The sequence below is a fragment of the Panthera uncia genome, chromosome F2, assembly GCF_023721935.1.
Source record: "Panthera uncia isolate 11264 chromosome F2, Puncia_PCG_1.0, whole genome shotgun sequence".
Lineage (NCBI taxonomy): Eukaryota > Metazoa > Chordata > Mammalia > Carnivora > Felidae > Panthera > Panthera uncia.
The window spans coordinates 37887009-37910757 of record NC_064812.1 but is presented as its reverse complement, the minus strand read 5'-3'; the positions used below and the strand labels follow the sequence as shown (position 1 = coordinate 37910757).

Here is a 23749-nt window from a genome sequence, read left to right as displayed (position 1 = left end):
GGGTGTTCAGAGGCAAATGCTCCTGGGGAACTCTGATACCTCTTCTCTGATGGGGCTTGTCATGGTTGAAAGTATACGATTTGGCGCCAGGCCTGATTAGCGTGTGCCTTTGAATCAACATCTGATGGAAAGGTGCCTGTGGGGGAACCACAGAGATGATGGAGTCCAGGTCTTTGGGTGGCTTGCATTGGTGGTGGCTTTGAAATTCGAGATGTGGGCATGCAGTGAGTGTTGTGGAGCAGAGGTCTTCACAGGTTTGTGAGGAAAGATGCTGGCTTTAGGGTCCTAGGTGCTGGCTGGCCTGCAGGGGTGCTGGCTCTTTCTAGTACCTGAGATAGGGGTATACTTGGAACAGCTGTGTTACCAGGGTCTTGAGTGGCATCATGCATGGAGCCAGGGTCAGATGTGTAGACCTACATGGAGCAGATGTGGCTATGGAGTCTGAGGTTTCCTTGAGTTTTGGGGGTACAGTTGCAGCCCTGGTTCTGGAGCCGCACAGTAGCAGCTCCATCGGGGAGCAGTGCAGCTGTGTCTTCTCCCAGGGGTTTGTGGTGGTGACAGCAGTTGGTCATGTGACAAAAGCTTGCCCATGTCCTATGGAGCAGGGTGCTGGAGTCCTCCAAAAAATAATATATGGAGCCCTCAACTGCAAAAACTGGGGGGAGTCTATGGCTGTCCTGAGGGCCCTTGAGGTCTTCAGTTGCAAAAGATGATGGGATCCATATTGTGGCTGATACTGAAAACAGCTGCCCTTCTTTGTCAGCTCTCTGCAGACATCTCTAAGTTGATCCCCCTGGTGATTTCTTTTTCTAGATTCTTCCTTCTGTCTCTCTCTTTCTCTCTTTCTTCTTCTCGCTCTTTCTTTCGTTCTCTCTGTTTCTCTTTCTCTCTTTCTCCACTGTGTTGCTCTAGGTTCTTAATTGGACTCTGGTGCCCTTCCAGGGATGTTTTCATTTGTGGATAGCTATCGTTTAATTGTTGTTTTTATGGGGGGTTGAATGTTGGTGCTGGTATCTTCTACTCTGCCATCTGATTTCACTGTCCCTTATATACACTCTCAATGCTTTTCTTTTGTTGGCTTAATCTGCTTGAAAATCATCTCAGCAGGTTTTGTTACTTAATTATAGGCATAATGCTTTCTAATGGTTGATGTCATCCTTTAAGTTTGCAGAATCATCTGTCACGTCTTTTGAAAAATGTAGGTACTATTATTTCATGTACCTGCAGGTTCTGCTAGAATGTGAACTAAAGTGAAAATATTTTCATGTTTGTCATTGTAACTCAGAAATTGTTTTCTGATTCCCATAAGTACACTTTTCTTAAACACATGTTTAGATCAAAAGCCAGTAATCAGTTTATTTTAAATCAAATTTTGGTTCATTAATATTTGGGCTTTTAGATTTGCTGTACAGTATATTAAACTTGTGTAATTTCCTATTCTAATTCCTACGTATGTGGTTACAATATCTTCTGAGTCTTTTAAGCAACAAATTAATTTCCTCTAAGATTTTTCTCAGATATTCAGCAGTCATTGAGTGATGAAAACTCCTGCCCTAAGTTTGGAAAAGTTTGGTAATGCAATAGGTTTGTTTTACCTTTCTGTACCATACTTGCATTTGCATAGGTTGAAAGTAGGATTTAGTTTAATTCTTGGGACCCAAATGTTGAACACATCCAGGATTGATTTGATTTGAAGTATTACTAAGAAAAAAATTAGTCCTGATGGTCTATAGATTTTGGTGGCCTGATTGAGCCATGATATGTTGTTACTCTTAATTGTGACATTTTGTGTAGTGTTGCTTCAACACTTTTTATAGTTTCATCTTTCAGGTTTATTTTGTTTTTTAGAAGGTCTGTGTCAGATCAAACTAGTATCAAAGATGGGGGGGGGTGCCTGGGTGACGTAGTTAATTAAATGTTCAACTCTGGGTATTGGCTCAGGTTGTGATCTCACAGTTGTGGGATTGAGCCCTGCATCAGACTCTGTGCTGACAGCACAGAGCCTGCTTGGGATTCTCTGACTCCCTCTTATTCCTACCCCCCTGCTCATGCATGTGCGCGCGCGCACTCTCTCTCTCATTCAAAATACATATGAAAAAATAAAATCAAAGATAGGACACAGCTGTTTTAATTTGAATGTCTGCTTATGACAAAAGGCTTCAGAATTATTTTTTTCAGTGTAGAATAGTAAATCTTTCTTGGATTCTATACCAGTGTCTACTCCCCCTAGTAGAACTTTCCTGAGATCTAGAGAATTTCTATAATTCAGAGCATACATGTCTTCCCTTTATTTCCATTCAGTCAGGATTTTTCTTTTTCTTTTTACCAATGTGCTAACAATGTTGAACATCTTTTATTTGCTCTTGGCTGGTTTTAAATTGGGTTGTCTTTTGTTGTTGAGTTTTGAATTCTTTATATATTCTGGATACTAGGGCCTTAGTAGATATCATTTGCAAGTATTTTCTCCCATTGTGTAGGTTGTTTGATAATTTCCTTTGCACAAGAGTTTTTAATTTCGATAAAGTCTGATATAACCATTTTTTGCTTTTGTTGCTAATGATTTTGATGTCCTAAGAATCCATTGCTGTATCTAAGGTCATGAAAATCTCCCCCTATGTTTTAAGAGATTTAAATTTTTAGTTCTTATATTTCAATTGTCAATCCATATTGAGTTAAATTTTGTATAAAGGTCCAACTTTATTTTTTTGTGTATGGTTATCTAGTTATCTGATCATTTGTTGAAGGGTCCATTCCTTGCCCATTGAATGCTCTTATAACCCTTACTGAAAATCTATAGAATTGTCTATAGAGTTTATTTCTGGATTCGTAATCATTTCTTAGACAATCCTGTCATCTATAAGTAGAGAAGGTTTTATCCACTTCTAATCTGTATCAATCTTTCTACCCTTTTTTAAATTTAGAAGTTAATATTTACACTTTACTGAATATGCCTCCATGATGCCATTGTAAACACTTCAGCAGTGGTCAGTAGTCCATCACTGTTGCAAAATACAGTGGACACTTTTCATTTACTTTTTAATCATCATTCAACTGGGATAGTTGATACTTTTGATCTGTTTCTGATAACTTCACTTTGGTGGTTCCTCTGATTCTTTCCCTGTCTCTCTTGCACCCTTTCTCTGGCTTGTCTTGTGACTTCTGCCACCCATTCCAAAATTTAAGTTGGAGTTTCCTACATGTTCAATATTTTAATCCTCTTCTGTCCTTGGATAATTTTATTCCCTGTAGATTTAGTTATTATATGTGCTTAATTTATACAATTCTATCTGAGAGTCCAGTCTTACTTTCTGAGTTCTAACACCAAGAGCAAAACGGATCTTTGCTTGTATGTCCTATAGAATATTCCAAATTGAATTAATCTTAAACCTCAAATCCTTTTTCTCCTTATATATTTTTCCTATTTGAGTGAACAGTTCCATTAATTGCCTTCAATCAAAACCAGAAACCCCGAGGCCATCCTTAATTTTCTGCATTGCTGTTACTCAATTATTCATCAATCTCTGGATTCTACTGCTGTACTATCTTTTTAAAAAAATTTTTTAGGGGCGCCTGGATGGCACAGTCGGTTAAGCGTCCGACTTCAGCCAGGTCACGATCTCGCGGTCCGTGAGTTCGAGCCCCGCGTCAGGCTCTGGGCTGATGGCTCGGAGCCTGGAGCCTGTTTCCGATTCTGTGTCTCCCTCTCTCTCTGCCCCTCCCCCGTTCATGCTCTGTCTCTCTCTGTCCCAAAAATAAATAAAAAACGTTGAAAAAAAATTTTTTTAATGTTTATTAATTTTTGGGAGAAAGCAAGAGAGAGGGAGCAGGAGATGGGCAGAGAGAGAGGGAGACATAGAATCTGAAGGAGACTTCAGGCTCTGAGCTGTCAGCCTGACATGGGGCTCGAACTCACAAACTGCGAGATCATGACCTGAGCCGAAGTTGGACACTTACCCGATTGAGCCACCCAGGCGCCCATACTATCTCTTGAATATTTAGGCATCATTTTTCACACTGCCTCTAGGAATGATATTCCTAAATTGTTGGCTGGATTGCTTAATTCTTGTGCTTAAAATTTATTAATGGCTACTTTCCTGTTGCTTCTACAGTTCTCAATCCTTTTAGCCTTTCCTCCTGGATCACTTCTCTTCTCTCCTATTTCAGTTTCTCTAAATCATTTGTAGCTTGCCATACTGACACTGTATTATTTATTATGGTAGCCTCTAAAGAAGTCTAATAAGCAGTTTATTTATGCACATGGGTAGTAGATGAGAAAGATTTGAGTACCATTTTTGTTGTCTTATTAATAAGTCCAGATGCTCTATTCCCATTAATATATTGGCAAGTTAGAATACCTTTAAGTTTAGTATAAGCGGTATCTTAAACTGTCTTTTGCTCATGTAAAAATCCATTGGAAAATTCAATTCCTCACTATTTATGTAATCTACTTGATTGGTGAATTTCACAATTTATGTTTTGCCCTTGGCTTTCCTATATTCTCTAGAGAACTTTGACTAATTTTAATATTAGCATAAGAAAATTTAATAGAGGCAAATCTACAAAAAAATTTCAATTAATGTAATCAAAAATTAAATACAAATTCTTCTTAGTTTTCCATTGCGTTTCAACACTGCTATTCTCTTTGATTGGCACATAGATGATCAGAAATTGTATATAATAGTTGTGTGTTATTCTCTCTGACAACATTGAATTTTACTTGTATTACATGAAAAGGCAAAAAGAGAATATTGTATTTAATTTCACTTGCTTTATTATTGTTTGCAATTGGCAGTGATAAAAATCTCCCAAGATATGCAAAATTAGATATTACAGTTTATGTATAGAGTTTGACATTTTTCCAAACCGAAGTATTGTGTTGATATTTTTATGTAGCTATAACAATATAATAAAAAAGCCCATCATTTGTAAAGCAGTAGATGTTTTAAATGTTTAATTTACTTAGGTAAAAATGATTTGTGTTCTTAAATTCTATTGAAGCTCTGTTTTGACATGTGGTTAAGCTGTTTAGCTTGACATCATCATTTAAAACATTTTTGTTCTGCCTATCTAGTGTAATTCCTTATGATGCCAGGTATTATTTAAAAAGACATATTCTAGCTTTAATTTGCTACTTTCTTGCTGATAATGATAGAACTTTATGTTCTAATTGTTTTTTTTTTTTTTTTTTTTTTTTTTTTTTTTTTTTTTTTTTTTTTTAATGAATATCTCTCTGCCTAAATTGGAAAACTTCAAGGGCAATGAGTATGGTTTATTTCTTTCCACATACTGGACATATGACGTTGGATAAGCAAATAGAATTTGATTTTATTTTCACTTATTGGGGGAGAGAATACCTGTAATCTACTTTGTACAGCTATAGTAAGAAAAAATAGAATAAATCATAAATCACTCTCCAGATTATTTTAATTTTTTATTTAAAAAAGATTATTTTTTACCAGTTACAAAGCTTACATATTTTTAATGGAAATTTGCAAATTGAAGAAAAGTAGCGAAAGCATCTTACATATAACATCACAATTGAAAGATAATCCATTTTCTTCCTTTTGATATGTATTTGATATATATTTAAAAATTTTTAAAAACTGTGGTAAAATATTAGAGTCCTTTTAAACATGGATTAAACGAGCCCTTTTCTTGCATTAACAAAAGGTAATACAGCTCTTATTAATGTATACAATTTTTTCTTCTACCTTCTAATGAACACATAAGCATTTTCCATATTATTTCAATTCTTAAGTGTTAATTTAGTTTTCACAGTGAGTATTTGCATCCTGACTTTCTTAAGGATTTTTATTAAGAAAGGATGCTGTATTTCGTCAAAAGCTTTTTCTGCATCTATTGACAGGATCATATGGTTCTTATCCTTTCTTCTATTAACGTGATGTATGATGTTGATTGATTTATGAATATTGAACCAGCCCTGCAGCCCAGGAATGAATCCCACTTGATCATGGTGAATACTTTCTTTCCTTTCTATAATTTATTGTCAAATGGGTTTCCACACAACACCTAGTGCGCATCCCAACAAATGCCCTCCTCAATGCCCATCACCCACTTTCCCCTCCCCCCCCCCCATCAACCCTCAGTTCTCTATATTTAAGAGTCTCTTATGGTTTGCTTCCCTCCCTGTTTGTAACTTTTCTTACCCCTTCCCCTCCCGCATGGTCTGTGTTAATTTTCTCAAGATCCACATATGAGTGAAAACATATGATATCTGTCTTTCTCTGCCTTATTTCACTTAGCATAATACCCTCCAGTTCCATCCACATTGCTGCAAATGGCCAGATTTCATTTTCTCATTGCCAAGTAGTATTCCATTGTATATAAAAATCACATCTTCTTTATCCATTCGTCAGTTGATGGACATTTAGGCTCTTTCCATAGTTTGCCTATTGTTGAAATTGCTGCTATAAACATTGGGGTACAAGTGCCCCTATGCATCAACACTCCTGTATCTCTTGGGTAAATTCCTAGCAGTGCTATTGCTGGGTCATAGGGTAGATGTATTTTAAATTTTTTGAGGAAGGAACCTCCACACTGTTTTCCAGAGCAGCTGCACCAGTTTGCATTCCCACCAACAGTGCAAGAGGGTTCCTGTTTCTCCACATACTCTCCAGCATCTATAGTCTCCTGATTTGTTCATTTTGGCCCCTCTGACCAGTGTGAGGTGGTATCTCAGTCTGGTTTTGATTTGTATTTCCATGACGATGAGTGATGTTGAACATTGTTTCATGTGTCTGTTGGCCAACTGGATGTCTTGTTTGGAAAAGTGTCTATTCATGCCTTCTGCCCATTTCTTCACTGGATTGTTTGTTTTTTGGGTGAATAATTCTTTTTATATGCTGTTGAATTTGATTTGCTAGTATCTTGTTGAGAATTTTTGCATCCATGTTCTTCAGAGATATTGGCCCGTAATTCTCCTTTTTAGTGGGGTCTCTGGTTTGGGAATCAAGGTAATCCTGGCTTCATAGATTGAGTCCAGAAACTTTCCTTCCATTTCTGTTTTTTGGAACAGCTTGAGAAGAATAGGTAGTAACTCTATTTTAAATGTCTGGTAGAATTCCCCTAGGAAGCCATCTGGCCCAGGACTCTTATTTGTTGGGAGAGGTTTTGTTTTGTTTTTTTTTTTCAATTTTGTTTTCAAAAATTTTTTTCAGCTTATTTATTTTTGAGAGAGAGAGACAGAATGTGAGCAGGGGAGGGGCAGAGAGAGACGGAGACACAGAATCCGATGGGGGCTCCAGGCTCTGAGCTGTCCAGCACAGAGCCCCACGCGGGGCTCAAATTCACAAATCGCGAGATCATGACCCGAGCCAAAGTCGGATGCTCAACGGACTGAGCCACCCAGGCGCCCTGATGTTGGGAGAGTTTTGATAACCGATTAAATTTCTTTGCTGGTTATGAGTCTGTTCAAATTTTCTGTTTGTTCCCGTTTGAGTTTTGGTAGTGTGTGGGTGTCTAGGAATTTGTCCATTTCTTCCAGATTGTCTAGTTTGTTGGCATATAATTTTTCATAGTATTCTATAATAATTGTTTGTATTTTTGTGGTATTGGTTGTGATCTGTCCTCTTTCATATGTGATTTTATCTTTTTGGGTCTTTTGTCTTCTTTTTGAGAAGTATGACTAGGGGTTTATTACTTTTGTTTATTCTTTCAAAAAACCAGCTCTTGGATTCATCTGTTCTATTTGTTTTTGATTCTATGTTACTTATTTCTGCTCTGATCTTTATTATTTCTTCTTTTCTGCTGGCTTAGGGTTTTCTTTGCTTCTCCGTTTCTAGTTCCTTTAGGCGTGAGGTTAGGGTCTTCATTTGGGATCTTTCTTGCTTCTTGAGGTAGCCCTGGATTGCAATGTATTTTCCTCTTCTTAGGACTGCCTTTGCTGCATCCCAAAGGGTTTGGACTGTTGTGTTTTCATTTTCATTTGCTTCTGTATATTTTTAAATTTTTTAATTTCCTGATTGACCCATTATTCTTTAGTAGGATGTTCTTTAACCTCCATGTATTTGGATGATTTCCAAATTTTTTCGTGTGGTTGATTTCAAGTTTCATAATGTTGTGATCTGAAAATATGCATGGTGTGATCTCAATCCTTTTATGTTTGAGGGCTGATTTGTGACCCAGCATGTGATCTGTTTTGGAGAATGTTCCATGTACACTCGAGAAGAGTGTGTAATCTGATGCTTTTGGATGATATGTTCTGAGTATATCTGTTAAGTCCAACTGGTCCAGTGTATCATTCAAGGCCGATGTATCCTTACTGATTTTTCTGCCTAGATGATCTGTCCATTGTTGTAAGTGGAGTATTAACGTCACCTACCATTTCAGTATTATCAATAAGTTTACTTATGTTTCTGATTAGTTTGCATATTTGGGTTCTTGAACATTGGGGGTATAAACATTTACAGTTGTTAGCTCTTCTTGATGGTTACACTCCTTAATTATGATATAATGCCCCTTTTTATATCTTGTTATAGACTTTGGTTTAAAATCTACTTTGCCTGATACAAGTATGACTACTCCAGCTTTCTTTTGATATCCAGTAGCATGGTAGATGGTTCTTCATCCCCTCACTTTGAATCTACAGGTGTCCTCAGGTCTAAAATGAGTCTCTTGTAGGCAGCATATAGATGATTTTTTTTTTTTTTAATCCATTCTGACACCCTGTGTCTTTTGATCGGGGTATTTAGTCCATTTACATTCAGAGTGATTATTGGAAGATACAGATTTAATGTCATTGTGTTCTTTGTGGGTTTCATACTTGTGGTGATGTCTCTAGTCTTTTGTAGTCTTTGCTGCTTTTCACTCACGGAGTCCCCCTTAGGATCTCCTGCAGGGCGGTTTAGTGGTCATGAACTCCTTAGTTTATGTTTTTGTTTTTGTTATTGTTCTGTCTGGGAGGTCTTTTATCTCTTTCTGTTCTGAATGACAGCCTTGCTGGATAAAGGATTCTTAGCTGCATATTTTTCCTATTCAGCACATTGAATATTTCATGCCACTCCCTTCTGGCCTGGCAAGTTTCAGAGTTCAGGTCTGCTAATACCCTTATGTGTCTACCTTTGTAGGTTAAGGCCCGTTTGTCCCTAGCTGCTTTCAGAAGTCTGTATCTTCGTATTTTGCCAGTTTCACTATGATAGGTCATGGTGTTGATCTGTTTTCATTGATTTTTTTTGAAGGGAGTTCTCTGTGCCTCCTGTACTTGGATCTGTTTCCTTCCCCAGATTAGGGAAGTTCACAGAAATAACTTGTTCAAATAAACATTCTGTCCCTTTCTCTCTGTCTCCTTCTTGTGGAACTTCTATGATACGGATATTACCGCATTTCATTGAATCACTTAGGTCTCTAATTCTCCCTTCATGATCTAGTAATTTCCTATCCCTCTTTTTCTCAGCTTCATAATTTTCCATAATTTTATCTTCTATTTCACCTATTTTCCCCTCTAGTTCTTCCATCCTTGCTGTCACTGCATCTGGTTGTTTTTTTGTGTGTGTTTTTTTGTTTTTGGTTTTTTTTTTTGCATCTCATTTATAACATTTATTAATTCCTCATGACTGTTTCTTAGGTCCTTGATCTCTGGAGCAATAGATTCTCTTGTCTTCTATGCTTTTTTTCAAGCCCAGCTATTAGTCTCATGACTGTTACTCTAAATTCATATTCAGATATATTGTTTATATCCTTCTTGAGAAATTCTCTGGCTGTCATTTCTTCCTGGAATTTTTTTTGAGGAAAATTCTTCCATTTCATCATTTTGGCTAATTTTCTGTCTTTTATGTGTTTTAATAGCTTGTTATATGCCTTGCACCTGTGAGTACTTTTCTGTCCAGGGCCTGGCACTTCAGGAAATGTTTTTGCAGTGTGTCGCTTGCACTTTGTTGTTGTGACTCTGGTTGCTTTATCTTCCTACTTGTAGTGGTTGGTGATTTGGACCTTTCATTGTGTATGCTTTAATTTGTTCATTGAAGTAACTCTGGAAAAATTGGAAAAGGGGGAGAGGGGAAGAAGAAGCATATCCCATACAAAGAGAAATGACAGGGGCAGAAAAAAAGGACCAGGAAGAGAATCAAAGAAACTGTAAGTCTCAATCCAGATAGAGAGAGAGAGAGAGAGAGAGAGATGAAAATAAAGAAGAGGAGATATAGAAAAGGTGTAAAAAGAACAGTCAAAATGCCTGATTAAACAAACAATAGAGAAAGAAGAAAAGTATACATATATATATAATAAGAATTGACCAAAAACCAAATCAGAAAATGCAAAACCACAGGACAGTTGTCTGTTGGTACATTGGAACTGGTGGCTGTGTTGGTCTGCAGGAGAGGCCTTCTAGTTTGGTTAGTGTCAGTCTCCAGTAGATAAGCAGCTAACAGGCACAGAGGGGCGGGGTTTGGTGTAAGTGGGTCCTGGTTCCACTGGGGGTCGCTGACCTGTTCTCTGAAGCCCCATCGTGTTGGTGATGGGGAGAAAAATAGCAACACCCTAATCTCTCCTCCCAGACTGGGTGTCTCAAACCATGCTGTTCAGGCAGTTTTCACAGAGCAGCACGGGTGGGCCAGCTTGTCCTGCTCCACCACAGTCTCCCGCCTCTCCTAGGCGCTCAGCTGGAATTCAAAACCTGATGTCTTACCCTCTTCCCATAGACTCAAGGGAGGGACTTCTGTCTCCCAGTGCACCCCCCAGATTGCTCCCCTCCCTGCTGGGCGCACACACACAGCTGTGGGTTCAGTCCGGATAAAGTTGCACAGCCCTGAGAACTCTGATCTTGACTCCTAAGTCTGTTTGGAAGGTAGAAACTGGCTCTCTGGATTTTTCGATCCCTGGTTGTGGTCTGGACAGGTTTTTCTCTTGTCCAAATACAATCCCACACTTCCACAGCCTCTCTTTCTCTTCCTTTTGTCTCTTGACCAGAAGTGTTCCCTCTTTCTGTGCCTACGCTGCCCGTTTTATCTGTCTCAATTTGCAAACATGCATCTTTGTCCCCCAAGCTGTCTCCGTACATTGGTGGAGATGTTTCTGTCACTCAGTAGCCTGGATTCCTGAAATTCCAAGTGTTCTGACCTCAATACTACTGTGTTTGTGGGACAAGGGAAATTCTGGTTCTCTTACTTCTCTGCCATCTTAACTCTCCCTCCTCTCTTCGTGACCTTTTATAACACATCTATCCCTTCCTCTGTTTGGAAGATAATGTTATAATGATCTAGTTCTTTAATGATGATCATCTTTGGACAGGCTCTTCTAGTGACCCAAAAGGGAATGGTTCTTAAGGAAGCCAGGGTGTATGCTAACAGTCTTCACCTCTCTGATACCAGATACCCAGTAGGAGAGACTGCTGTCCCTGCCTGTGGATCCAGGATGCGATTATGACCAATCTTCAGAAAGATGGGAGTGGGATCAGTTTCTCATCTGTGTTAAGTCAGGGTTAAAAGCCAGTGGACAAAAAGCTATCAGCTACTCTAAGGTGGCTATAGTCACCCAGGAGCCAAATGAGAATTCTACTGCCTTTCTAGAAAGACTCTGAGGCTGTGACTAAATATATTAACCGTGATCTACAGTCTTTTGAGGGAACGGTCATCCTAAAAGGCAAATTCTTCTCTTAGTCTGCCAAATATCAGGCGGAATCTGCCAAAACTGGTAAGAGAACCTGGGCCCCAGTGTTAAAAAACTTCTTTCAGCATCATCTAATGTCTTACACAACAGGGACCAAGAGGAAGAGGCTAAGGCTTGGAAGAAAGAGAAAAGGAAATATGGCAGTCAGGCCCAATTGCTAGCGGCCCTGTAGGGCCAAACCTGCTTCAAAAATGCCCAACTGCGTCCTAAAAAAGGGATCAGGAAAATGCCTGATCTGCAGGAGGACTGGGCATGAAAATATCCGATTAAGAGACCCCCCCCCCCAGTGTCCTACATGTCAGCAGACAGGACACTGCGTGGCTAACTGCCCTTGAGGTAAAAGGACACCCAGTTCAGAAACTGCTACCCCACACATGGTGATGGACTGAAGGGGTCCTCTACTCCATTTGGCCCCACTGCAACAAGTAACCATCCATGGACTGGAGTCATCAGTAAAGATGGATGTGGCAGATTAGAAGCAATAAAACTCTTAACTGGAACTACACCAAGGCCACCAGACTGTACTCAGGACACCTTCATCTACATGAGACTCGTGAATGGATATCGTACCTGGAAATTCTTCCTACCTGACAGCAAGAATAGTGAACCCAAACTCCCTGATGCCCTGCTTCAGCTTGAAGCAGCCAGAGTGGTCATTGCCCTCTTTGCCAGTGATTTGGGTCCCTATTTCTTGAGCAGGGGTAGGGGGGTGGGGAAGGAGGACATGTTAGGACATGCTAGATACCAGCAGTGGAAGGAATTGCCCCCAAGCCAGAGTCCTGAATCCTTAAAGGGGAATGATAGAGACAAGAGCTGGAGGCAAAGATGGTGATAAATAGCTTACACATCAAAAACCCAGGGGCACAACATCCTGACCTTATGACTTCCCAGACCTTGGGGCTGACAGACTGAGAGCCGCAAGTGCAGAGCCTACACTCTCCCCCTTCCACCTCTGTCCCTGAGTAATCATGCATTTGCACTGCTGTTAACCCCCCGCACCCTTGCCTCCAACCTGTCGTGGAGAAAGGCTGCCCTGATAGTCCCGGTAGAAACTTCATAGGGTCAAAAAAGCCCCCTCCCAACCTGTGGAAGGAGTTCCCCCAAATGATTGGAAGCAGCTTGCATTAGAGACCACCCCACTGTATGTCACAGTTCCTTCCAGCCCAGAGAGACCCAGTAATATCCAATCCCAAAGCAACCTAGGGGCCAGTTCCACCTTGTAGAACCTGCCTGCTCTCCCACCTTGGGAGTGTACTTTTGCTTTAAAAAACTGCTTTGTGCTTGCTAAAAAAATTGCATATACTAGGATCTTCTATTGTGTCATGTATAAGCTTAAAATACATGCCATATGAAAACTGAACTTGGCATAAAGTGGGTTTTGGTTAAATAAAAAGTTTTTTATATACTTTAATGAAGGAGTTTTAATTCTTGTTTGCCATGCTTGATGTTTTTGAGGGATCCTGTTGTGTGTGTTTTATCCTTGGGAAGTTTTTTTTCTTTTTTTTTTTTGAGCTGAAAATGCTATTTTTATTCTCCTAGCTCTTCTGTCTTAGGAAGAAGAAAAGTCACATTTGAATTCAAACAAGTAATGAAGTCTTTTGTTTTAATGAAGGACTTTCTAAGAATGTTATGAATGAATGTGAATATACGGGATTGTAATAGAAGTGCCACTATAACCTTAGTTATAATATTCCATGTTGTGGACACTATAATTTATATGTCAAAATGCTGCAGACAGAAAACAATGCTGGTTTAGTACTTTTCAGCTTGCTGATGGTTCCATGTTCTCTTTTCCCTTTTAGCCTTAAGCCATCTCTGTGTATTGTCTGGAATTAACAATAACGAAGAACACTGCAGCTTCGAGTTTTTCTGTTTGGTTCACAAGCTAGTCTATAGGTTCCCTTTCAATTCATAAAATGCAATGGTTCTCTGATTTTTCTTCTGATGATTAGATACTGCTAATTTTCTTTTTTCTTGAACTTGTTCATTTTGCCATGATTTTTTTTTAAACTTGGGATATTTAGTAATCAGAAACTACTGAGTCTACATCTGAACTGAGTTTGCAATATAGACAGATTATAGTTGGGTTTTACTAGTCTGATAATTTCTGCCTATTCATTGGAGTGTTTTAGATTGTTTACATTTTATGTAGTTGTTAGTAAGATTGGTCTCAAGTCTTTTTATTTGTTTTCTATTTGTTCTAGCTAATTCTTGTTCCTTTTTTTCTTTTCCTGCCTTTGTTGGATTAGCTGAGTGTATTTGAGCATTACATTTTATCTTCATTACTGGTTTATTTGCTGTATCTCTTCATTTTTTTAGTGGCTGTTCTAGGGTTACCAATATGCGTATTTAATTTATCTACTTGAATAATATTTCACTTCATGGATAATGTAAATATTGTGTTTTACTTTAGTATGCCTATAACAGTATGCTTCTCTTTATTCCTTGCCATCATTTGTGCTAATGTTGTTATGACTCTTCAATATATATTATAAATCAGTGGTATGCTGTTATTATTATGATTGCTTTGAACAGTGTTTTAAGAAATTAAAAAATAAAGTGTCTGTTGTATTTACCCATTTAATTACTTCTGGCATTCTTCATTTCTTTACGTAGATCAAATTTTTCATATAGCCGTATTTTACTTAAGTTTGAAGAACTTCCTTGAATATTTTTGTAGTCCATTTCATCTTGATGCAAATTCTTTCAGCTTGTGTTTGAGAAAGTCTTTGCTGCTTTCTTTGCTTAACAATTCTGATTTCTAGATTTAACCTTTGGGGTAACTCCTACTTACCTGCTTATGACTAGGGCTTTTCTAGTAGTAGCTCTATTTTCTATTCAAAAGAGAATAGCAAGAGTTGGGATGAGAGAAAAATGGCCAACTGTAAGAAGATGAAAGGATTTTAGTGAGAGTAATAGAAATAGCTTAAAGTAATTCCTTCCTTTTTTGAACTTTTCCAAGACTTTAACAAAAACTCTCTAATATTTGTCAAAAATTTTCACTTTTTATAAGCTATTTATCCATATGAACTTTATTTTTGTCATTTGTTAAATGAAAATGACAGTATCTTAGAGGATTTTTGTGATGATTGTGAAGAATGAATATAAAGCTTCTTGCATTGTTTGTACCCATAATAGTTATTCAGAATATTATTTTACAGTATAAGACTTACCTGTTTGCTTTTAAAATACATTCCTTTATATATAATACTCTGAAGTTGAGGACTCTTTCTTTTTCTACTTACCAACTTTTATCTCCTGTACTGCAGTGTGCAGAGAATTCTGAATGTGATCCTCTACCACCTCCATTCTACTTTACTATCTTCAGACTCTTTTTTTCTGTCTAGACTTAATGGAGTCTTTCCCTCTCTTAATCTACTCAACCATTTACTCTTTTTTAATTTGTTTTATGTTTTTTACATTTATTTTTGAGAGACAGAGAGAGAGAATGTGAGCAGGGATGGGGCAGAGAGCGAGAGAGAGGGAGACAGAATCCGAAGCAGGCTCCAGGCTCTGAGCTGTCAGCACAGAGCCTGACATGGAGCTAGAATAAATAGATAAATACTAGATATTTAGATATATAAATTATAATATTTTGATGGAAAAGAATACCTTGTTCTCTTATAACAGTTAAAGGTATTTATATCTTAATCACTGTTTAAAGTATCTGAGTATAAATCGACACTCAAGTATAGAGTAGATGTGAAGGGGTTTCAAATACAAAATAAACAAGTGTTTTTCTTTATGAAACAGGAATATGGTAAACATTATGGCTCTTGAGTTTTTCCTTTTTTTTTTTAAGCAGCATACTTAATATTATACCACTTTTTTAGGAGTAAGTGTCCCATTGATAGCTAAAGTGAAATGAGTCATTATAGTCTGAATACTTAAGAATTTGTGAATTTTATACTTGTTAATGTTGTAATAGCATATAATTAAACACTTTAAAATCTTTGTTACTCCTTTAAAAACTTTAAAAATTTTAAAAATCTCAATTGGATTTAGTAGTACTATTGAGAAGGTACTCATGGTACTATTGGGAAAATTCTGTGCTTCCTGAAAATTTATCTGAAATGCATTTTTTCGTTATTAGAATATGAGAATATTCTGGGAATTTCTCCCTTTTGGAATTACATATGATTAGAAGATGTTTCCCTCCACCCCCCCCGCCCTGCCCCCATGCTTATATATCTTTTTCCAGGTTACTTTTTATATCTTATTTGTTGGCAAAATTTTAACTTTTACATTTGCATATGTTTAGAATATGCTATTTTGATAATAATGCTGTAGTTACATATATTATTTCCTTGCAGAAATGTTTTACTTTTTTTTTCTTTTGGGCTCCTAGAATCTTCAGCCAGTTTTCTTACTGCCATTTGGCTTTCTTTCCTTTCTCTTTTTAAACATTTACTTCTTCATCAAAAATTGGCCAAAGGGATAACAGTGGAAATGCCTTGTCTTTTTGGCAGTACTTTTGACAAGCAAAAATTCTGTGTTTTTTCTTCCCTAGTTGTTTTATAGATTCCCTCAAAATTTATATTTATTTTTTGTGGTCTGAGATTTTGGCCTTACATGATGAAAACGCTGTGTTATAATGCAATTTCAGGTTGAATAAATGTTTATCTTGTGCATTTTTATTAAGACAAACGTTTTAAAGCAGAGGTAATGAAACTATGGCCCATGGGCCTACCACCTGTTTTAGTAAATAAAGGTTTTTTGAGACACAGTCTTATTTGTTTACATATTGTCTGTGGCTGTTTTCATTTTTCAACGGGCAGTGGTAGAATTTAGTTGCAACAGGCTATACAGATTGCAAGCCTAAGGACAGGCTTTTCAAACCTCAAGTCCTTTGTGACATTTTTTTGACTAAAGGGATTGTGCACAATCCCTTCTCACTGTACTCAATCCCTTCTCCTAATATATGTGCTGTTAGTTGGCCTTTTCTCATAGGGAGAAAGTAGACCAACTGTGGTTAGGATTATGCGATGTGGTAGTGTGATTTTGAACCATCTCTTTATGTCTTAGTTTCCTTATCTTTAAATGGGAATACTTTTAGGGTGCCTAGGTGGCTCAGTTCATTAAGCATCTGACTTTGGCTCAGGTTATGATTTCACAGTTGTGGATTTGAGTCCTGCATTGGGCTCTGTGCTGACAACTCAGAGTCTGGAGCCTGCTTCACATTCTGTGTCTCTCTCTTCTGCCCCTCCCCAACTTGTTCTCTCTCTCTCTCTCTCAAAAATAAATACATGAATATAAAAAAATATTAAACGGGGATACTTTTGCATGGAGAACAGTGTCTAATTCATAGCTTTAAGAGGATAAAGAGATGAGTATAATGTCATTAGCAGTAGGTGACACATTAGAAGTGTCATAAATTAAAAAAAAGTTTCTATTTGTCTCTTTTTCCTCCCTCTCTGCCTTCTCTTTCTCCCTGCTGTTGGTATTTGTTTCAAGTTCAGGAAAGAGCTCATAGGAGGAGTTTTTCAGACAGACAGATCTGGGTATTTATCCCAGCTCAGTCACTTCCTATCTTTTTGACCTTGGGACCTCTTAAGATCTAATTTCATTCTTAAAATATTTAAGGCCTGGTCTGGCACATCGAAGTGTTCAGTAAAGGTCATTAGTGTTTCTTTGTGACATATGATTGCTGACTAACGTACATTGCTTTTAATTTTTTTATGCATATAAGGATTGTTCCTGAAGTAGGTAAGTAAAGTACCTGGATAAGGGTACCATCTATTTATACTACATGTTTTCTCTCAGAGTGGCTAACACATACATACACATTGCTCAGTTCTTTCTTGCTGAAGGAAGTTTTTTGTAAGAAAACAAAGCACAGTTTTATTAATCTAGTCAAGCACCCAGTCTCCTCCAGCCCCCTAGTGAATTCTGGTAAAAATTAGATAGCAGAATGTGCTTTATGCCAGAATGCCTCCATATATACTTTGGTCTTTCTTCCATTAATTTCTGCCTGTTTCACCTTTCAAATATGAGTAGGTCTAACCACTTCAATCCAGTGCTCTAAAAAGAGGAGAGGTTGGCAATAATTATATATGCCTAGTGATAAGAGTGAAGGGGATGTCATAGGCAATAATATACAACAGATTTTCCTTAAATGTGTTGCTGTTAACCAGCACAGTTTGTTTTCTGGCTGGGGAAGTATTCTGGTTCAGGTGTCTCTGTGTGTTTGAAAAGAAGGCAGGAGAGAGATAGGCTAATCTGGCATAAATGGCTCTGGTCCTGTTACTTGAGTAGCATGGATCTCAGAGATAGAAGACAGGCCCCACCACACAGGTGTTTACAGTTAGTACAGTGATGTCTTTCATTATTAAAACGTGGCTTAATGAATATTTGGCTTTGGCTTGTCAGATTAGCTGTTCTTCCTTTTGGGAGGATCAAGTAAAATAATGTAAGGGGGGGCATCAACAGCATTCTCTTCTTGCCCACCCTCACCTCATGTTCTCACCCTTGATGGGAGAAAAGATGTAAGCAGCCTCTTCTGTGGGCTGCAGTTGATGTGTGAAGACATTGGGGGCATACGCATTCCTTCTTTTAAATGTGCACGGTACTTTTTTTAGTGACTAAAATTAAGTTGATTAATATTGCTGTCAGGGTAGACGTGAGTCAGCGATTCTAATTTTGACCATGAAGGTGAGTGAATGTGTTTTCCCGGGCTTGCTCTTGTGTTCTCCAAATATACCTCTTCTTTGGTGACTTTATTTGACTCTCTGACTCTGGAATTCAGGGTTTCTCTTAGAGATTCTTTATTGCATCTGACAATTGCTGTTGTACTTGCTACTGGAGAGGGTAGAGGTGCATGTCCTTACAAGCTCTGTATCAGTTCATTTGCAAGGCCCTTCACTGTATTTCATTCAGGCTTTTTTGGTGACCAGAGCATTCAGGTAAGCCTTCATTCTTTTCTGCTTGTCTGCATGCCATGAGGCTGAAGAGCTTAAAGCACATCACTTATTGATGCTGCCTTTCAGTTTTTTTTCCTTCAATTCTTTGTTGCATTTTAACCTCTTTGTCTATTTTTATTTCATTAAAATTTTTTTAATGTTTATTTTTGAGAGACAGAGCATGAGCCAGGGGAGGGGCAGAGAGAGAGGGAGACACAGAATCTGAAGCAGGCTTCAGGCTCCGAGCTGTCAGCACAGTCTGATGCGGGGCCTGAACTCATGAACCGTAAGATCATGACCTGAGCTGAAGTTGGATGCTCAACCGACGAGCCACCAAGGCACCCCGTCTCTTGGTCTATTTTTAACCAAGGAGTTGAAATGATTCAGCCACCTGTTTTAAGTCCTATCCTCAATCTTATTTATACCATTGTGAATCTGGGAGTTGATGGGTTTCAAGTTTTAACTGACTCACCCTTATGAGGGCTAAGGTGAAAAGTATGCAACCTGATCCTATCATCTGTCAGTATGAAGGTAATGGATGTATTTACATACATATGGTGTTCACCACATTTTCCCTCTGTTAGGAACTTTTGTAAGGAAATGACATTCTTGCTTGTTTCATGAGGAGCAAAGGGCAGTATTTTCAGAAATAGCTATGTGGTCCCCAAGAGAAAACATTCTTTTACCATGAAATGTACTTACCAGACATTTTGGGAAAATTGCAACCTAAATAAGAGATATAACTGTAATGTGTTTGGGGTTAAAAATGACCTCAAAACATTTTAGTTTGTATTTTTGAGAACAGGGTATCTTTTATTAGAAATTAGAGACTTTCAATGAAGTAAAATGTGTTAAAAAATGATGCATACTGGTTGGAAGCAGATAGTGAGCTCATAATGATGGAAGTAATTCTAATTTTAATAGTAAATATTGTAATTCTTGTTTTGCTTTTTATTTAATTTGGCTGAGGTAGGATTTGGATGGAAGCTGATCTGTAACTGATGCAATTAAGATGTAATTGAAATGAAAACTAGGTGAAATTATGAAAAGGATTATTTTCTAATTATATATGCAACCCTAATTTCCTAACTATAATTAAGAAAGATTTGCATTTGCACATTTGGTAGTACTTGTTTTATAGTATAGATTTCTGTAAGTACCATGATTAATGGTCATTTTTAAAGTGACTAAAATTTCAGGATTATTACAAATTTTAAGCAAATTATTTTTTTTTCTTTTGAATAATAAAAATGTGTAATTTGTAGGGAAGCTTTCTTCACTCTTATTTTTTTTAACTATTTGAAGTCTTATATTTAGTCTATGCACTTTACCCTTTTTTTGCTGCTAATCACTTTTAAAAAATAAAAACTTGTTCTCTTCCTTTAAAATGTTTGTCATCTCATGTATGCCAGATTTATTGGACTGCAGTAGTTTTAGTGCATTTTGGCTGGAATGTTTATTATGACATCACTGTAATCTATATACAGTATGTGATTTCAGATGGTTTCAGTGTTAAATATTTTCATAATTATGCTAGTTTTGGCAGTTCACTTGGAACTTTTTCACATTTCTTTAATGAACATGTTTTACTTCTGGGCTTTTGAGACAACCATATGTTTCAAAAATTAATAGTGTGTTTTAATGTTAACGTTGTGCAGAAGTGTATGACTACAGACATTTTTAAGGATGTGAGCTGAACTAAAAGTAATTACAGTAAGGTTTATTCATAGTAGTAGTCCTTTAGTATTTAGAGACTATAACATTCCACCAAAATAACAGAAGATGTCATTATAAAGATTGAATAGTGAAGTTGTTTTTTAGAATGAAACACTGTGAAGTTTGGTTTGCATTAAGTTAAAATGACATAAATTCATGTGAAATTTTTTTTAAGATAGCAAATCTGTTACTGTCTGCTTGTCTTGAAGTTTCAAACATTTTTTTTTCTTTTGCTAATATATCACTAGCCTCTGAAGCTGTATTGTCTTATAAAAGATTCATCTTATATAATTGTTCTCTTAGGGTGGCATTGAATAAAAATTTTGTTGTCTAAAGGTCTTATCATTGTTATTTTCTTTTAGTATCTTATTAGATTGGTAAATTTAGTGGTTTTCCATCTTTTCTTGAATTTTTCTCTTCAAATATGTAAAATAGAAAACTGAATTCCTCACCATTCTTGTATTATCAAATAGTTTTATTATTAATAAATTGATGAGGCACAGTGCACCATCAGTTATCCTTTGTATGTAAGGCAACTTGCTTTTTTTTTATTTTTAAAGTTTATTTTATTTTGATGGAGAGCATGCACAAATGGGGGAGGGATGGAGAGAGAGAGAGAATCCCAAGCAGGCTCTGCAGTGTCAGTACAGAGCCCAGTGTGGGGCTTGAACTCATGAACCCTGAGATCATGACCTGAGCCAAAATCGAGTCAAATGCTTAATCGACTGAGCCACCCAGATGCCCCAAAATGTGCTCTTTTATCCCCAAAATGGGAATAAGAAGATGGCTGATGCTTTTACCTCATATTACTACCCAATCTATTTCCTTCCTATATTGCCTGTCTTCTTGAAGGGGCAATCTATGTTTATTATTCATGCTTTAAATTCTTACTCACTTTTTGAACTATTCGTTTACTGCTCCTACTCTTGTTCCTCTACTAGAACTACTAAATCTCCTTTCTTATTGGTTATTGGCATCCTAATTACCAAATCTTGAAATATGGCCAAGTAGAATGAAGACTGAGAACATTTTTATAGTTCTCTTAAATTTTTTAAATTTTTATTTTTTTTAATGTTTATTTTTATTTGCGAGAGAGCAAGAGAGTGAGAGCATGTGCACTTAACCGACTAAGCCACCCAGGCACCCCGCATCTTTATAGTTCTTAATGTTATCTCACTTTTACTGAACTGGTTCATGCCTTTAGTTTCTGGTGTGGTTCTTTCACCTTACATTGTATACTTTGGCTTTATTTGACTAATCATTATTTCTTGTACATGCTACATACATATATGCTGCTTTTGCTAATGGTTTCCCTCTATGTAACCTCCAATCTTAGCCTAAAACTTTCCTATACTTTTATAAGCCTGACCTGTCTAGTTCTTCCAAATAGTTCTTAATAGTTCTTTCTGTTCCTAACTTAAAAATAAAGTACTCTGTAAAACAAGCTATATATGTTTTTAGTGGACTCTGAAAATTAGTATTATATCTAATTTCGCTTTGTACATTCAACAATTAGCACATAAGAGCATTATATAAACTTGTTGAATCAAGGTAAGAAAAGAGTACTGTTTGCACTGTATAAAGGAATATGTTTTGAAAATGTATTGAAGTTTTTGCTATCCATATCAAAACCCAATTAAGCCTTATGTTTAATGAGAATAATAATTCAGTAAAAATAATAGGATGCAAAGGATTCTAAGGATTATTAAGATTAATCATTAAGGTGATTAAGAAGACAGCTTGGATTCTTAACACACACAATACTGGGGGTCTTACCATGGAAACAACAAACAGGAGACAATTAAGACCTTTTCCATTTATTTTGTATTCAAATGGCAAGTGTTTAAAGCTTTGTTTAATAGTCTTTTTTTGCAAAAGTCATATGTAAGGATTTCTTGACGTTATCAGTTGGTTTGTTTAGATACTCAAGAAAGGAAGAATTTGTGGTTTAAACTACTCGTTATTTTTAAACAGTGTTTGAGAATGCAAATTATAAGAATTGTTTGGTATACAGATTTTTAGAGCTAAAAAATAAAATTAGAGTCTAATCAAATTTAGTAACCCTAAGCTATATATTTAACTGAAATATGTCTCCTAATTCTTGAGTGATGATTGATACTTTACTTTTCTTAAAAATAGGATGACCATGAAAGCTGTGGTTCTAATTCTACCAACCGTAGTACTACTGAGAACACAAAATCATCAGTAAAACCCCGAAGAATTCAGCAGGCTGCTCCCACAGATCCTGATTTACCACCAGGTAACTTCTGAATGGGCTTGTTAAGGCCAAAATTACACTTGTTATTAATCATTGTTGTAGCCAATTGTAGAATATACACTTTAGTATTTAGTGTCCTAAAATACTTAGAGTACATGTGTATGTGGGTTTGCTTCATAAGAACACATTGAGTCCAGAGCCCTCCAAAATGTCTTCTGTTCAAATTTTGATGCTCTTTTGCAGCAGGTTGTTCCTAAAGTTTCTTTCTTACATCCTGTCCGAGCAAAGACATGCCTCTGCTTTCCCATAGTCTCTTTGTTCCCCTTTCTTCTTTTTAAAAAAAAATTTTTTTTTAATGTTTATTTATTTTTGAGACAGAGAGAGACAGAGCATGAACGGGGGAGGGTCAGAGAGAGGGAGACACAGAATCTGAAACAGGCTCCAGGCTCTGAGCTGTCAGCACAGAGCCCGACGCGGGGCTCGAACTCACTGACCGCGAGATCATGACCTGAGCCGAAGTCGGCCGCTTAACCCACTGAGCCACCCAGGCGCCCCAGTTTCCCTTCCTTCTTGATTAACAGTAAAGACACTAGATTGTTCTGAGTTTCAGTAAACTATAGAATTCACCAGGAGGATCACCATCTCTTTTATTTCCTGAAATATTTATTTACCTAGAACAGTAGTGGCTTACAAATAGCAGTTGCTTAGTAACTATTTAATGAAGAAGAAACCACGATCATGACCTATCAGCCCCGTGGCCAGAGTGCATTGTTGCCTTTTTAAGTTAGGGGTTGTTTTTATCAGTCACTTCTCTTTTGATTTTATTCATCAGTCATTTCTTTTTCTCAGAGGTATAGTTGATGTTAGTATATATTTGTTTTCTGGGCCAAAGGTTTGTAGGCTTTCTGTTGGGTTTAACCTTTAAGTTTTGACAGTCTTCTTGCACCATCTACTAACAGACTGGTGTTAGGTACAGCATTTCATAGCCCTCCTCCTCAGATATGTTCTAAGTTAAATTTCAATTGATTAAACATTTTAAACTAGTGTTACAGTGATGTTAATGCTGATGCTTTATATATTCTGAATTTCATCTAACAAGTCTCCATAATACCTCTGGCTTTAGAATAGATTAATTGCTACAGCTGGAGAAGGTGCCAAGAGAAGATATTTTACTTCTGAATGTTTCTAATTCTACTTGGGAGTGATGTGATGGTTCCAGAATCTTCTTTTTTTCTTTCTTTCTTTCTTTCTTTCTTTCTTCCTTCCTTCCTTCCTTCCTTCCTTCCTTCCTCCC

At 37.1% G+C, this 23749-nt stretch overlaps 1 protein-coding gene across 14 annotated transcripts in view; it reads left to right on the top strand.

The window, feature by feature from the left end:
- Positions 1-23749, top strand: part of VPS13B (vacuolar protein sorting 13 homolog B) — an 805502-nt gene that overhangs the window by 43623 nt on the left and 738130 nt on the right. For all 14 annotated transcript variants that reach the window (XM_049633567.1, XM_049633568.1, XM_049633569.1 and 11 more), the window contains exon 4: positions 22377-22497. In XM_049633567.1, coding sequence (XP_049489524.1) covers positions 22377-22497 — 121 coding nt within the window. The remainder of the gene's footprint in view (positions 1-22376; positions 22498-23749) is intronic.